The following is a 17829-nucleotide window of genomic DNA, read 5'->3' as shown; positions in this document are numbered from 1 at the left end:
TAGTTGGAGTAGGCTCTTAGCAAAGTTCAGGCAAGTTCAAAGCATCTGCCCCAAACTTAGATTTGGTGCGAGAGGCAAAGGAAGCTGACGGATTCATGTCGAGAGAGAGAGAGAGAGAGAGAGAGAGAGAGAGAGAGAGAGAGAGAGAGGAATGATGCACTCACGTGGCTTAAAACAAGGATTTTGGTATAATAATAATAATGATATTATTGTTATTGTTATTATTATTATTATTGTTATTTGAAAAGGTCAGAGAGAAAACAAAGGAAATGACAATGGATTTCCCGCATGTCGTGTGAAGGAGGCAGGTGGACTTTTCTTGCACCAGCCAAGCCGAACCTGCCTCCCCTCCCCCCCTTTAGGTAGACAGGTGACCTGCTCTCTCTCTCTCTCTCTCTCTCTCTCTGTGTCCGTCCGTCTGTCTGTCTGTTCCCGTCGCCCTCCTTCTCATTTTAACCCCTCCCCTGTCGACCCAGAGCACAAATTCTACCCATCAACAATCCAATCTACCCACCAGCCCCCCCGGGCTCCATGGCCGCCGGATAACACACCCCCACGTCCCTCATGGATCTCCCCCAGCCAGAAGCCAAGCACGGCGACCTCTTCCCCGCCGGTGACCTTCCCTGCCTCCCTGGTCGCGCGTTCCCTGACTCGCTCAGTGATGCCGAGGATCCCTCGCCGCCGCTGCAAACCCTAGTGCAGCGCCTCATTGACCTTGTGAACGAAATCTCGCTGATTGGCGAGTACAGGAAGGTGTTTAAGACTGAGTGTGCGAACCTGACCAGGAGGGTGAAATTGCTCGGTCCCCTGTTTGAGGAGGTCAAGGAGTTCAAGAAGGTCCTCCCGGAGCAAGCTGTTGATGGCTTCCGATCTCTGGAACAAGTGCTGCTTACTGCTCGCGATTTGCTGCGGACATGCCATATTGACAGCAAAATTTATTTGGTAATGCTGTCTTATCTTTGGATTCCTTGAGCATCTAGGCATGATCATATTTAGACTGTGTCCGAAGTATGTGGGGCTGATTGATTATGGAGGTTTTGCTTACCATTTGAAAAGCTAGCAGGAATAGTAGTAGCTAGCAAGGTTAACTGTTTGCATAGTGGGCGAGTAGCATTGTGGGAGAGGAATATTGAAACTATGAAGTGGGGGAGAGGAAGAGAATCGGTGGTGTGAATAAATGAAACGGTCTCAGACGTAGAAGTTAACTAACATACTTTGGACTCATTCTTTGTGAATGAACAAATTTCACATCGTCAAAAGCTACAGTTGAGCGTGATCGGATCCCTCTGTCTCATCACAAGTTTTCGATTGAAGGAGAGATTTTTCCAACTTGTGGGTCATCTTCTTGAGCACTTATTGGCTTACTCACTGCCTTAAGGAAGCCAGTTAACGACTCAGCCATCCATACACGTAGAGATAGTACACACATTTTGCAACAACAGGGGGGTATGTAGATGCAGCGGACATGTTAATCAGTTGGGTTATGCTTTCTACTTCCATCTCAGCTTCATGAAGTAAGGACTTCTTAAAGATTTGTAAGGCTAGAGTTTGCAATGGTAGAGAACACCGTTGTATTGCTAGGCTTTGGGGGCTACAAGGACTGCTAAAAAGTAGGCTGATAATTCATCTGTTACTTTGAAGGCTGAGTGACAAATCTTAAGTTATCGCGCTGATTGCAAAGGATAACAAACAGACTCTGGGAACAGTGCCAAATACAAGCAATGCTCCGAACATTTGTAGAGATGAATCACAGGTGAACCATTTTTAGTATGAGTGATCTATTTCTGCATTACTATTTTTGTTTGAGACAGGCTGTTTGAAATAGGGATTACAAGGTACATTCAGGATTGAGGTCTTCAGGGACATAACTTTTTGTCTGTATAGTGTGAATTTTGGCAACATATTTTCTCGTTAACAATAGGCAGTCAAATACTGCACTGTACAACTGTACATGACAAAATGCATATGTGTTATGACATGTATTGCCACATTAACGCCCAATGTTCTTTTTTTTGTGTGTGTGTGTGTGTGTGTGTGTGTTCTTTGTGTTTACAATGATTTGTGTACATGCGTTCATGTGCACCATGTACCTTCTCTTGCTTGCTCCTGTCTCTCTGTTCCTCCCCAACAACAAAACGAATCCCTCTGTTGTCCCCCCTCCCCCCCAACCTCCTCTCTTGCCTACCCTTTTTGTATACATGTTCAGAGACATCTCTGTTAGTAGTGGACATATAGTAGATAATACTGAAAGTTTGTGTATCTGTATACACACATGCAGACAGACTTGTTTCTTGTGGAAGTATAAAGATAATGTATGCCCAAGCTGAAGATGATTGCTTTAAAAGGAGGCTGAAAGGTTTAAACAAGATTGATTGCACCATGAAAATCTACTTCTTGAAAGCTTTCAACAGTCTGATACACACGCATACACACAGCTATCAAAATGCTTACATTGCTCATCAAACTTTGATGGTGGTATGACACATGAAAGCAGCACATGCAGCTAAATTTAGATGACTATTTTTTGATTGCCGACTGACAAATCATGCCAAGATGTAAAAAAATTCGCATCTTTGAGCTGCATGCTCACTCTCAGAAAAATGGAAGTAACAATTTAAAAGAATGGAAATGTAATTGTGATGGTGTGATCCAATTGTGAGGGATATTTAGCATACATTTATTTCTCTGTCTTCTCCCATTTTAATCTCCTGTTTGTGAGCCTCAGCCAGAGCTCTGACAGCATTTTTGTCTGTCAGTCTTTCTCATGTGACAGTAACCTTCACCATAGGCACATCAGGTGCAGTTTAGGGTTTCTTTGCCTTGGCCATTGCAGTCTCTGCCCTTTTCAGCGGGTTGTGCAGTCTTCTTGGCCCTCTCCTACAGCAGGCAGCATCTTTCTGCTGCTTTTTTGGACTTTCCCAGGCCGGGTGTCACATTTTTGTGGGAGCAGACCAGTTGGCCAGTCATTATGCCTTTTTAGCTGTTGGCACTTTCTCATCAAGGGTGGCACTTTATGCATGCAGTTGGCCTCTTTTGGCTACTCTTAGTCAGTTCCTTCTGCTCCTCCCTATTTATAGAGCAGTTATCATCCTCCACATTGCATGCAGCCTTTGCTCATCTCTGCCCTTTCCAGCAGGTTGTGCAGGCTTCTTGGCCCTCTCTTACAGCAGGCAATGTCTTTCTACTGCTCATCACCGACTCTCCCAGGCTAGGTGTCACATTTCCAACTGCTGGGTGGACATTTCAGACATCTTCATGGATTCATGGGGAGCAGACGCCTCTTAGTGGGAGCAGGCCAGTCATCCAGTTTTCGTGTGCCTTCTCAGCTGTTGGCACTTTCTCATCAAGGTGGCACTGCAGTCGGCTCATCATCCTCCACGTTGCGAGCAGCCTTTGCTCACCTCTCCCATGCGTTGTAGTTGCCATGTGCCGCTCCAACCACCATAATTTCTCTCTCCTCTCTCCTCTTAGTCGGATTTCTCCGTCTGGAGTCTTGACTTTCCTACCTTTTGTAGATTGGTACCCTAGCACAAGGGAAACTTGTAGGGACTCGTGTTCGGCCTTCTGTTCATTTCACTCAGACTTGAGTTTTGTTTCTTGGAGTCTCATTTGCTTTTTTCTTCTCTCTTTGTGTTTCTTTCTTGCTTCTATAATGTGCACTCACAATCTCTCCCTTGCCTTGTTAGCGAAAGGGACATGGCCCCCAAGTAGTTCGTCAACAATTTTGAGAGACTTGCATATATTTTTGGTGAAGGCACTTTGGTTTATGGAGTTGGTTGGCATCACATGTTACAACCATGATTGAAACATAGAGAACTCAAACACAAGATGCAAAGCACAAACAGAGGAGAAAGAGAACTTTGAAGTGAATGAATGAATACTCTAAATGAAGGAAAGAGTGTACAACGTGCTCAAATGTGGAGCTGTCCAACAGTTGACTCTTGTGGGAGTAGGATGAGGGAGTAGTTGGAGTATGATATCCATTGGAGATAGATCTTGAGGGCTGTAATCACTAGTCAAAGAAATGATGCTGGAAATGGAAGGGCAACAGGCTGGAAACTAAAACACAGCAGGTTGGAGGATTCGAATTGGTGAATGCACTAATGTACTTGTTGAAGAATTATGCAACGTGACGCAACAATAGAGGGTTGGACAACAGTTGATGAAACCGGCCTGTTCATTGGGAAGGACGGTAGTGTACAACCAAAATATATAAATGCTTTCACCCAATTAACAGTCGCCCACTTTACTTGAACTTAAAGACACAGAATCAAGAAGACATACAGGAAGCTAGAGTTCTCTTGTTGTGACATAGACACCTTGTTGGCCCCTAAGTTAGGCGCCCCTTGCGGTATTTCTTTATTTTTAAAAGGAGGGAAAATACAATGGGCTGTCTTTCACCTATTCTGGGTGAAATTTGGCAGCATAACAGTACAATTATTGGCCCAAAACAAGCCGACCAAGAGGGGAAACTCTGCCCAAGACTGAATCTTCTGGTTGGAGTGCAGAATTGACCATTTCAGTCTGCTGTAATTACTGGTTCAGACCTGTTCTGAGACCTGTTTACAACACATATTGTTCCCTGTACTGTTCTGCCCACTATAATTACTGGTTCGGGCCTGTTCTGAGACCTGTTTCCAGCTCATACTATTCCTGCACTGTCCTGCATCATCTGGGACAAGTGCCCCTTGATTCTGACATCAATTGGGCTCTGAAATACCCTCTGAACAGTCCAAAATCAGTTCTGGTTTAATGCTGTTTCAGGCACTTGCTTGGTGAGGTTACCACCCTCACATGTCCCTTTGGGAACTGCAAACAACTGCCCCTGTTCCTGGAGAAAGGAGGCTCTTGCCTCATGCAAAAATAGCATATTCCACACAGTTGTACCTGAATCAGAAGAAAAGCCCTTGATTCTGCAGCAAAACCGTATGGTCAGGGAGAGAGAGAGAGAGTAGGAAGCAAGCTCAGCCCTCTGTGCATCATAGACAAGGTAGACCAGCTCTCAAGAGCTCTCCATCTGCAGCAATCTATCTCCCTTTCACCAAAATGAGCCCCCCATGCATTGAAACTCGTTTTTATGCTGCCCTCTCTCTCTCTCTTTTGGGAATTTATGCCCAAATTGTGACACATGGCATACATGTAACAATTTTCCTGTTTAAACCTTTCGGTCTAAAATTCTCCATCCTCGGTTCAAAATTTGACCTCGGCACAGACCAGAGGATTAATCCTCGTGCAAAAACGAAGATAATGACGCGAACAGATTCTGGGGTCCAAAAATAGTAAATGACTGATTTTCTTCAGTTCTTTGTATCTACATGCTGTTGTGGCAGGGCAACAGCTGCACTTGACTGATTTTCAGTCATTCTTTGTGACAAAAGTCTGAATTTTCTCTCTCTACAGCTTTCCCTCTCATCGCCCAGCCATTTTATAGCCTTGCTCTGAAGATTTCAGCATTTGGACCCTTGGAGGTTGAGAAATTGCAAATTTCTCTGTTGTAAACCCTAATTTGTAGCAGGAATTAGGGTTTAGCAATAGCTTTGGGAAGCGTGCTAGAAATTGAAAGCTCCAAGACTTGGATTCAACAAGGCTAAAGGTGACTTTCAACTGAATTTAGGTGGAGGACTGACTAGCCAACCATTGAATTTTGGGCATCTTCGTCTATGAAATCGGTGAAGGCCAATTGAGTGCTTGAATCAAGTGTCAAAATAGATTGAAGACCTGCTGGTCACTTTGGACAGCAAGGGGAGTCGAAATACCGAAAGGGTTTGGGAGAATCCCATTGTAAGTCAACATTTTCTTCAATAAAGCTAAAGAAATACCGAAAGGATCACCAATTTTGGGGCCAATCGGGTGTGCATTGTCCAAGATCAGTAGGTAAATTTGTATTTTCAAAATTGCAATTATTGTTTGCTGCTGTAATTAAGTTGTAATCAGGGATTTACCACCCTATCCGAGGAGGAAGGATGGTTTCATTGTTCCATTGCCGAGACACCACTCAATCCCTTGATTTGGTGGACTCGAGGCGCCTGATCGCAAGTCAAAGCTTTGTGCTAGTGCTGATTTTACTCTTAGTTGAGAAATTACAGCAATATGTCTTCATATAGTGAGATGGACTCAAGCAGTGATGATGCCTCTCAATATGAAGGTTCACATGGGAATGAAGGAAATGCAATACAATAAGCTGTAAATGTTGTTGTTGGGTAAGATGCACAGCCTTTAGGGTATAAGGAGGCTGATGACCAGGAAAGTGAAGAGGAATTTGATGACTAGTTCAAGAATCGGATGAGGACATCAGTAAATCTCTTTGTTGAATTGGCAAAGGATCCTCAATTTACCCAATTTTTGAATGCTCCAAAGAAAGACAGCAAAGGCAAGAAGAAGAAGACGTCCTATACACCTTCGGGACAGCAAGATGCACCGAAGAGAATGCCAAACTCTTCATTTGAAGCTCCCAAAGATGCTAATGAAATAAAATAGTTGGTACCGATGGGGCAAGGAATGCAAATGCAAGGCTGTCCACGGAAGTGCCAATTCAATGGATCTTGGACAGCCAGGTGAGTAGGCTATGATGGGGTAGTCAGGATATTTTGGCGGAAGCACGATTTTTCATGCTATGGTTGGACAAGGACCGCATACGAGAATGTATGGCACAAATCCCTATGGTATGTAGCAACCAATGCATGGAGTGCAAGGCCTAATGTATTTGGGTATGACTGGAAATATACAAAACCCTATGTATGGCAGCATTGACTTGATGCCTGGGGCACAAAATAGCATGTTTGGTACTGCATCTGCACCCCCGAATGCTTATGGGGCTCAAGGAATGAATGTTGGTCATGCAAATGCTCTGTTTCACGTTGGTTTTGATGTGGATTCAGCAAATGCACCCTTTTTGCAGCAGCCAGTGTATGACAACTTGACATCCAAAGCGGTAGCAAAAGACTACGATGAGGGTGGAAAAGAAGTGAATTTTGAGTCTCAAAGATTCGAAAGGCAGCCATTTTCTTGAAAGGGAATGTATTACAGTGGTGGTCTACTCTTTTGATACAAGGTAGAGCACCATCAACGTGGGTACAATTTAAGCAAATGTTTGCATCGAATTGGTTGACAAGTACCTTTGAGGTGGACATCATACCAGCTTGGAATAAGCTGGATGCTAAGGAATGTAAGAATTTGGAGCAATATTAAAAGAAGTTTTGGGATGCATTGTTGCCTATTACTTCTTATCGCCCCGTACCCCTTCATGAGCAAGTGGAAAAATATGTTTGTGGCCTACCCAAAAGAATCGGAGATTTTTGTATTAAATGCACTGTGTCTAGCATGTCTCAGCTTATAGAGACTGCTGCTACAACCGATGCTTTGCTACGTGGGAAAGATTTTTCTCTTCCTAGAGAATGGGGAGAAGCCGAATTAAAAGTTGTTTAAGGCTGAGAGAAGGAGCAGATCTGAAAATCAGCTTGAAAAGAGGCCAAAACAACAAAGAAAGGGCTCGAAAACATTGGCACAACGTAGGAAATTGATGGCTGCAAATAAATGTTTTATTTGTGAACATGATGGTCACATTGCAAGGGACTGTCCCAATAGGCAACAAGCTGGAAAATTAGAAAATCAGGGAGATTCTAAAGGAAAGGAGCTTAAAACATCAGTGGGATTGGTGCTCGATGTTGTTAGTGATCAGCCCAATGATGATGCTACTGAGTTGTGTAGAGCATGGGGCAAAATTAGGGATCAACATGCATTGATTTTCTTCGATAATGGTGCACGAGTCAACTTCATTTGTGTTGACATTGCTGCCCGTGTAGGTATCAGAGAGGATGAGATGGGATCCATGGGGAAAGTTGGAATGGCATGTAAAGGCCATGCAAAGCCTGTCACACCGCTCATTGAAAGGCTTCGGTTGCACATACAAGGATATGTAGATAGTGAAGAGTTCTTTATTGCTCCACTTGAGGGTTGTGATGTATTGCTTGGTATGCCGTGGTGTCACCGTATGTATGCAATGATTAATTCTCATGCAAAAAAGATCACTATTCAACATAAGGGAAAGGTATTCACACTTGATGTAAAGTTGAAAGGTGAATCTGTCTCTGTTGTATCTGCAGCTGTCATTTCTAAAGTAATGAAAAATCATCTTTCAGTGTACTTGGTTTTTACTAAGGATAAAGATGATAGTCAGAATGTTGAAAACATGTCTAAGTTAGAGAAGGATCGCATATCATTTCTGAAAATATATGCTGATTGCTTCTCTCAGTCACTTCCAAGGCAGCTATCGCTTGAAAGGCCAGAAGATCATGGCATAGATCATATCCTTGGAAGTAGCCCACCTAATAAGCCACCCTACAGAGTCGGTTGAGCCCAACAGGAGGAGATTATGAGTTAGGTAAATGAGTTGTTTTAAAGGGTGATTCAGCCCAGCTCATCTCCTTTTTGTTCTCCAATGCTTTTAGTACAGAAAAAGGATGGTTCATGGCGAATGTGCATTGATTATCGTGCTTTGAACAAGATCACAATAAAGAATGACTTTTCGATTCCTTGGATCGATGATGTTATGGATAGATTGCAAGGGGCAGCCACATTTAGCCGTATAGATTTGAAAAGTGGGTATCATCAAATATGCATTAGACCAGAAGATGTGCCTAAGACAGCTTTTAGGAGATCTTTTGGATTGTATGAGTTTCTTGTTATGCCTTTTGGACTTACGAATGCTCCTGCCACTTTTAATTGGATGATAGATCGTACCTTTAGGCCACATAGAGGATTTGTGGGAACTTTCTTTGATGACATGATTGCCTATTTAAAGAACGAGACAGAGCATAGAAAACACTTGGACATTGTGTTCAATGAACCGCGTGACCATAGGCTGGTTATTAATGACAAGAAAAGTGAAATCTTCTTGCATGAAATCCACTTTTTGGGGCATATTGTATTGGCTGATGGTATTCGCATGGACCTTGCAAAGGTTGAGGCAATACGAGCATAGCCACCTTTGAGAAATGTGCATGAGATCTGCAGCTTCTTGGGTTTATGTTCTTACTATAGGAAGTATGTACGCAAGTTTGCTGAAATTGCATCTCCATTGGATGCCTTGAAGAAGAAGGATGTGCCATTTAGATGGACAACAATGGAAATTTCAGCATTTGAAAAGTTGAAGGAAAAGATGACTTCAGATCCCGTGCTTGTGTTGCTCAATCTAAGGAAGTAATTCATAGTTCAATGTGATGCATGTGGTAACAGCATTGGGGCTGTTCTTATGCAGGACGATCGAGTTGTGGCTTATGAGAGCCGAATTCTCCACGGTGCAGAAAAGAATTTGCAGGTGTATGAGAAAGAGCTCTTGGCTGTAATTCATGTACTGTCTACGTGGAAATATTATTTGTTGGGGGCTGATTTTACATTGCAGACAGACCATCAAACTTTGAGGTACTTTCTGACGCAGATAAAGTTGTCATAGAAGCATATGAGATGGGCAAATTTTCTCTCTATGTTTAATTTTTAGATTGTACATGTTGATGGTAAAAAGAATGTTGTGGTTGATGCACTGTTACGTAAGCCATAAATTCAGCCGTCAGCATGGTTTATCACACTGAGTTGGATGCCATAAAAGAGCAATATGTTGCTGATTCGAACTTTGCTAATGTTTATGATCAGCTTTGCAATGACCAAAGGCATAAACACTTTGCGCTAAGAGATGGATTTTTGATGATGCATGAACGACTGTGTGTCACAAAGCAGTTAAGGCCTAGAGTTATCACTGAAAGTCATGTTGCGCCGTATGCACGACACAGAGGTATTGATGCCACGGTCAAGGCTGTGGAGCATTTCTTTTATTGGCCAGTTTTGAGGCATGATGTAGAACAATTTGTTAAGACATGCATCGTATGCTAGAAGGTAAAGTACGATAGGCAAAAGATGTCGGGTTTATTGCAGCCCTTGCCTATTCTAGATAGGCCTTGGCAGAGTATTGCAATGGACTTTATTTTTGAGCTTCCTAAGACACCTACAGGGAATGATGGGATATGGACTATCATTTACAGGTTTAGCAAACAAGCCCATTTCATTCCGGTGAGGAAGAAAATAAAAGCTGATTATATGGCACGATTGTTTTTGCAGCACATCTTTAAGTATCATGGTATGCCAGAGTCGATAATTAGTGATCGAGACCCCCGAATGACCAGTTTATTTTGGAAGGGCTTGTTTGAGAATATGGGTACCATGCTGAAATTCTCATCATCCTTTCATCCGCAGACAGATGGTCAGTATGAGGAAGCAAATTCCACAGTGTTAGATCTTTTGAGGTGCTATGTTTTAGACCACAAGACATAGTGGGAGCAATATTTGCCCTTGGTTGAGTTTTCTTACAACAACACAGTGCATAGCTCTACGGGCAAAAGCTCCATTTGAGGTGGTTGAAGGTGGCAAGAAGGTACCACCTATTCTGCAAACTAAGGATAAGATCTTTGAGGCTGATCGTTGTGTGGAAAACTTGGATGTAAGATAAAATATGCACTTTAGAGATCGCAAGAAAAGCAAAAGAGGGCAACTGATCGACACAGAAATGCTTTGCAATTTTCAGAGGGTGATTATTTATTGCTGCGTTTTGAAAAGGCAAGGCTGAAAAAGATGAAAGGAAGAGAAAGATTGTATCCGAAGTTGAGTATGAGATACTATGGGCACTTCCAGGTGTTGGAGAAGATCAACGATGTGGCATATCGGCTGAAATTACCTCCACATTGGCGGATACACAATGCCTCTCATGTCAGTCTATTGAGGCCTTTTCATGGTGATGTACCAAAGGATATGTCTGCTGAAATTCAGCTTGAGGTTGAGGAGCTAGATGAGATTTTGGTACCTGAGCAGATTTTGGCACATAAGGAAAGAAAGGTCAAAGGTAAAGTTTCCAGGAGATACTTGGTGAAATTTCAAAATTATTCACCAATGGATGCCAAATGCATGGAAGAGGATGACTTGGCAGACCATCCTCAGTTGTTGCAGCTTTACCTAGATGCTTTTCAGTTAGAGTTTAGTTTGGGCTCCGTCAGGTTCAATAGAGCAAGGGTTTGGAGTATTGCTTGATGCTCAAAGGAAAGGTAGCACTTCCCCTCCTCCAGTTAAGGACAACTCTCGTATGTAGTGTATCTCAGATGTATTCAACATGCATCCAAGGTACTGCGTTGACACTATGTTACCATGAGGTCACATTATTGGCTAGTTAGATTATATTTCAAGGCACCGAAATAATTATTAGATTAATTTTTAGTATTTTAAGGCTGAAAATTAATATTTAATTATGAAAAATACTGAAAAAACCATTTGGGAAGGCTGTCACTTGTGAAAAATGCTCATGTAAGACTGAAAAACGTCTTTAGAGGCTGGAGAGGTGCATTTCTATAAATTTAGCCTGCAAGAGAGAGGGAGGGGAGGTTGCTGGTCTGATTTGCAGCCATTGGAGGACCTTTTGAGACAGCCAGGGACAAAAGAAGACCAATCAACAGCAGGAGAGAATATCTACAGGTTGTTGAGGCACGGCAGCAGCAGTAAATGATTGATTTTCTTCAGTTCTTTGCATCTACATGCTGTTGTGGCAGGGCAGCAGCTGCACTTGACTGATTTTCAGTCATTCTTCGCGACAAAACTCTAATTTTTCTCTCTCTAAAGCTTTCCCTCTCATCTCCCAGCCATTTCACAGTCTTGCCCCGAAGATTTTAGCATTTGGACCCTTGGAGGTTGAGAAATTGCAAATTTCTCTACTGTAAACCCTAATTTGCAGCAGAAATTACGGTTTAACAACAGCTTTGGGAAGCGTGCTAGAAATTGGAAGCTCCAAGACTTGGATTCAACAAGGCTAAAGGTGAATTTCAGCTGAATTCAGGTGGAGGACTAGCCAACCATTGAATTTGGGGCATTTCCATCGTCTATGAAGTGGGTGAAGGCTAATTGAGTGCCTGAATCAAGGGGCAAAATAGATTGAAGACTTGTTGGTCACTTTGGATAGCAAGGGGAGTTACCATACTGAAAGGAATTGGGAGAATCCCATTATAAGTCAACGTTTTTTTCAATAAAGCTAAAGAAATACCGAAAGGGGCACCAATTTTGGGGCCAATTGGGTGTGCATTGTCCAAGATCAGTAGGTAAATTTGTATTTTCAAATTTGCATTTATTATTTGTTGTTGTAATTAAGTTATAATCAGGGATTTACCACCCTATCCGAGGAGGAAGGCTGGTTTCAGTGACTGCAGGTTGGGCTCTCTTGATCAGGGCAGCAGTAAATTGGAGATGATTTTCATGAAGAAAATTAGGAATATCTCTCCAGAACATTCTCTCACATTCTCTAGTGATTTTTTAGCTCCTCTTAGCGTTTTCCAGCAGTTTGAGTTATCAAAGGAAAAGATTTCAATCAATCTTTGTTGTAGACCCTAACTTACAACAGAAATTAGGGTTTTGACAGTTGCACTGGGATGTATGCTCTAAATTGAAGGCTTGAGGTTTGAATTCTAGTAGCTGAAATTGAAGAATTTCAGGGAAATTCGAGAGGCTAGCCAACCAATTTCAATTTGAGGCTAAATTTGTCTTGCATGGAGTAGGGTGAAGGACCAATAGCACGGAGGAAATCGGTGCATCTTAGTTGTCCTCCATCTGTTTGCAATAAAATATAAAGAAATACCGAAAGGGTTGTTAGTTTTAGGGCCAACAGGTTGTCCATTGTCTAAGATTAAGCGACACCCTTTATGACGAGGAAGGTTGGTTTCATGGTTCCATTGTCGGGATACCATCAAATCCCTTGACTTGGTGGACTTGAGGCACCTAATTGAAGGTCATTATTTTGCTTAGCAAGTATGTCATCTTACAATGAGATGGGATCAAACAATGACGATGTATCTCATTCTGAAAATGCACATAAGAAGGGGAAAATAGAATGCCTAATCTTGGAACCCATTTCAAGTTCTCCATTGGGGTCTGGTTCTCTAGACTATTCTCTAGTGAATCAAGGGGATAGTGTGCAAAGCAGCCTATTGAATAGAGTCATGGAGAGTGGAGCCACGGATAGACTTTAGACGACCAAGTTTGTGAAGGTGTTAGGGGAAAGGAACAAGATTTAGGGCATGAGTAACACTTGGAACTCATTTAGAGAATTGCAGGCTCTAGCTCAGCCACTATTGGTTCCAAGGGCTATGTGATGTCTTCCATCTTAGTGCAAAGTGAGAAGATAGAAAATGTAAGAAGTTTTGGTGTGGATACTGGGGGTTTCTGGGCTGTGGGTTTTGATATCAATTCAAACGTTTTACTAAACTTCAGCAGACAGGAAAACTCAAACTTCAAAGGTAGAGAAAGAGAGTGAAATATGTTGAAATTTGATCTTGTGTGAACAGGGTAGACCAGAAGTAAACCCAAATCTCTCTACTAGCCTTGTGACATGTCACATTTAGAAACCTGAACCTAGACATTTTTCCATGGGAACTCAAACCCTTGAACACGATTGTTTTCTTGTTTCCAGATTTGGGAATCCAAGTTTAAAAGCCTTACAGGAAGCTCATTGGCAAAGGTCCTTTAATGCATATTGTGATTTGCTACACTGCTGATTATGTATAGAGAATATGGGTTATTAGTTTTGACCACTCTTTCCTTCCATTTATATGGACCATCCTAGTACAAAATATGATCAGCAGGTGACAATGTTCTGCCATTGTAGGACAGAGTCCAGACTATGTTGTTCGTTGGGATTAGATGGTCAAGCCGTAAATTTTGAGAGGCTTTAAGAGTGAGTGCAACTCAGGTTTACTGGAAATCTTTTCTGCTTAAAGAATCAAACAGTCTCCTTTGGAGTTCTGAGTCTTCTATTAGAACATTTAGGGATGTGCAGACTTCAAAACAAATGCCAACACCAAACATAAAAATAGTACAACATCAATCTAAACCATTTGCAACTTCCTTTAAGGTCAAAGATGCTGATTATGGGTATTATTACGATTCATTTCTATTAAACTGGCAATTAATACATTTTTGGACCCACCCAAATCATTATTCTGCACTGGGTTTGTTTACCACATTCAATTAGTGTCTCAGTGATTAGTCCTAGAGCTATGCACACATGATTAGTGGTCTGGTAATTCAATTCTTTTACATGCACCAAATCAAGTCAAGAGTGTACTAACTTGCAACTTTGATATTTTTCACGATATGAGGTCTTGGAAAGGGAAGCTGTTACAGATCGATTCTTGTCAGTTACAGCAGAGTTGGAACAGGCATTAGATCATGTGCCATATCGACAGCTTGATATTTCTGATGAAGTACGAGAGCAGGTAGGTTGTGGTTGATTCAGAGTGTTTATATTGTAGCACTTTTGAGTTCTTAAATATCTGTGTTGGTTACAAACTTTATACAACATATAGCAAGTTGAATATGCATCACATGGATGATTGCCCCCTTTTTCCCTGCCCAGTGTATCACACAAGCCCTGTACAGAAGTAGATGGTATGTTTCATATGTTGGTGAAGATCTCCTTCTAAAATTGTAATGTTGTTTTCTTTTATCATATTGTAGGCTGAGCTAGTTCATGCTCAATTAAAAAGGGCTAAAGGAAGAGCCGACTTCCAGGATGTTGATTTGTACAATGATCTCACCCTTGTGCTATCACACGGCAGTGATAAGGGAGTTTGGAATATGGCTTTGGAAAGGCTTGCTGAAAAGCTGCAACTCAAAACTTTGTCTGAAATCAAGCAAGAAACCCGTGCCTTAAGTCTCATGATCCCTGCTAGTGGCGAAATGGGTGAGAAGTATGAGCAGATGTCTCTTTTGTTGCGGCATCTAAAAGACCTTGCCCTGAAAGACAATTCTTTACTGGATGTGATTGATAATGAGAAGAGCTTGCAAGCAGACAATCTGAGTTCTCCTGTTATTCCGGATGATTTTCGTTGTCCCATCTCATTAGAGCTTATGAAGGATCCAGTCATTGTGGCGACTGGTCAGGTTTGTTATTCTGATTATTATATTCTTAATAAGTATTTTGATATCTATATGTCTCAATGAAATCGGTACTTTACTTATATGACAGTTTTTGGCAGACATATGAGCGTGCATGCATCCAGAAGTGGCTAGATGCGGGAAACAAAACTTGTCCAAAGACCCAACAAGTCCTACCACATCTGATTCTGACACCCAATTATGTGCTAAAAAGCTTGATTGCTCAATGGTGCGACACTCATGGAATAGAACTGCCAAAAAAGGTGCTGGTTTTTGCTGAAACTTTTCAACATTTCAAGTGTTGGTATAGGAACATTTGGTGATGCTTGATTTATTGCTTTGTATCCTGAACATATAGCTATAAAGATTCAGAAGCAAACTGGTTGTATATCTGTCGTGGCAAATTGGTTCAGGTCAATTGAGCAAATGTGTTACCAGTTCTGGATTTTTGATTGAATACTCTCAGATAACACAATCTGACATTGCAACCTTTCATCCATAAGAAACTATACAGAGAGTTTAAAATATTTTTTTCTCACTGAGTTCTTGACTGTAAGCTGATTGATTTTCTGAATTATCAACTTTATGTCAGATTCCATCAGGAGACCGGCAAACAATTGAGGTGTTACTGCAAAAGCTTTCACATGGTCAACCAGATGTGCAGAGAGCTGCTGCAGGAGAACTTCGCTTTTTAGCAAAAAGGAGTGCAGAAAACCGGGTTTGCATTGCAGAGGCAGGTGCTATCCCTATTTTGGTTGGGCTCCTCTCCTCTCCAGATCAGCGTACACAAGAGCACGCTGTAACAGCACTCCTCAATCTGTCTATACATGAAGGAAACAAGGGAGCAATTGTTACAGCTGGAGCTATTGATCCTATTGTAGAAGTACTTAAAACTGGAAGGATGGAAGCCAGGGAGAATGCTGCTGCGACCCTTTTCAGCCTTTCTGTTGTGGATGAGAACAAGATAACTATTGGTGATTCTGGGGCGATTCCAGCACTTGTTAGCCTGCTATGTGAGGGCACTTTAAGAGGGAAAAAGGATGCTGCAACAGCTCTTTTTAATTTGTCTATTTATCAGGGAAACAAAGCAAGGGCTGTAAGGGCAGCTGTTGTGCCTCCTCTCATGCAGCTTCTGAGGGACCCATCATCTGAGATGGTGGATGAGGCCCTTGCAATTCTTGCAATTCTTGCTGCCCATCCAGAAGGACGAATAGCTATAGGTCAGGAATCTGCAGTCTCTGTGTTACTCGAACTTATTAAAACGGGGTCCCCTCGAAACAAGGAAAATGCAGCTGCTGTGCTTTTAGCCCTCTGCATAAATGATGTTGCACAAACATATCTAGTTCGCCAGCTTGGAGCTCATGCTCCGTTGAGTGAGCTTGTGAAGAATGGGACAGCGAGAGCACGTCGGAAGGCTTCGTCACTGCTGGATCACATATGCAAGCAGGAAAAGGTTATACCAAAAATGACGTGAGGCTGCTGGTGGAGTGAAAGATGGTAGTATGGTCCTGAGGTTGGTGTTATCAAAGTCATTTAGTGTGTATTGTTGATTTGAAGAATTTTTAAAAAGGGTACCTTCAAAGCATTGCATATAGGTTTTTAGGATTTCCAATATATCACACTTTTTCTCCAAGTTGAGTGAAAGGCTATCACAATAGATATTCTTTGGGACTTTGAATAATTCTGTATGTGCCAAGTGCAAAGACTTTGTGCGAAGTTCCCACACTCTTGACTTTGACATGCTCAAAAACTTTTGTGGACATTTTCCACTTTGCTGTAATGAAAATGTGCAACAATTGGCTTGAGCGTGACTTGCATTTCAGCCGGGTGCCCCCTCCGGCCTCTTTGTAGTTGATTTGTCCTCCAAATGCAAGAGAAAATGGATATGTGCATGGTTCTTGGTAAGAGAAAATGTAAAGGAGTTTGAGAGGAGAAAGTCAGAAGAGGAGAGAGAGTTTGTTCCACCAGGAGAGAGAAACATTAGAAGTAGAGATAGGAAGATGAGAGAGAAAGGAGAGGAAGCCGTGGAGATCAAAAGGACTTGTATTATTGAATGAGTAATGAAAAGAACAATCCTCTTACACATTATACTCACTTTCTTGTGAGAGAAAAACACTCTAACCAGCTTGGCAAGAGTATGAGATGGCAGGAGTATGAGGTGTAAAAGAGGATTATTCTCATTAGAAAAGAAGTGTATTTTTCACTTAATTATCAAAAATTGCAAGCCTTATAGCATTAAGCTTTGTGTATGAAGGATCCATAGAATTATTATTAGTAAAAGATAAGTGGCTTGGTTGCATAGGTTGGCTATTTGCAAGTCCCACGACCTACTCACACCGTATGAATTATGGATCAAAATGTGAAAAAAAGTTGAGCTAGTCTTGATCCTAGCCTTCAAAGAAAAAGGTGTGTAGATGTGTGATAGTTATTTGTGAAGAATTTACTTTCTACTTTGAAAATGGGCTTAAGCTTTAATTTTGGATGTTTTGTCTTGTAAATATTGAAGTGTAAGGGTGTGATGGATGCAAGGAACTTGTGACATCCGTAATGACTTTGGTGCCTTACTGCATTTGCATGTGTTAGAATTATGCCTAAAAGTTGGAGCGCAACTTCACAGTAGAGAAATACTTTTTTTTTTCTCCATGGATGCTTTGCTAAAGTGCTAGCAAATGTATTCTACCATATGCATTTCTTAGCTTATTAACCTTGTACAAATGGACATGTGTTTTGATATTTGTAAACAATTGTACATGCATGTCTATGCAAGCACTACTCAAGCACATTTACATACATCAATGTCTTTCTTTCATGCGGGAAGAATTTCAATTTTAGGGGTGCATGTAAATAATCATATGGTACATGGTTGAAGGG

General features: G+C 41.7%; 1 protein-coding gene across 1 annotated transcript; it reads left to right on the top strand.

Annotated features, from left to right (window-relative positions):
- Positions 1-287: 287 nt before the first annotated feature.
- LOC148015347 (U-box domain-containing protein 13-like) lies at positions 288-16780 on the top strand. The gene is made up of 5 exons (XM_087665349.1): positions 288-942; positions 14181-14297; positions 14539-14964; positions 15060-15221; positions 15551-16780. The coding sequence occupies exons 1-5, from the start codon at positions 565-567 to the stop codon at positions 16430-16432; spliced, it is 1965 nt and encodes a 654-aa protein (XP_087521475.1). The 5' UTR covers positions 288-564; the 3' UTR covers positions 16433-16780.
- The last annotated feature ends 1049 nt before the right edge of the window (positions 16781-17829 follow it).

The sequence above is a fragment of the Lygodium microphyllum genome, chromosome 24 (assembly GCF_053477565.2).
Source record: "Lygodium microphyllum isolate KBCC chromosome 24, Lygodium_microphyllum_v1.1.10, whole genome shotgun sequence".
Taxonomy (NCBI): Eukaryota; Viridiplantae; Streptophyta; class Polypodiopsida; order Schizaeales; family Lygodiaceae; genus Lygodium; species Lygodium microphyllum.
Note: the sequence above shows the minus strand (reverse complement) of the source record. Positions and strands in the feature narration are given on the sequence as shown.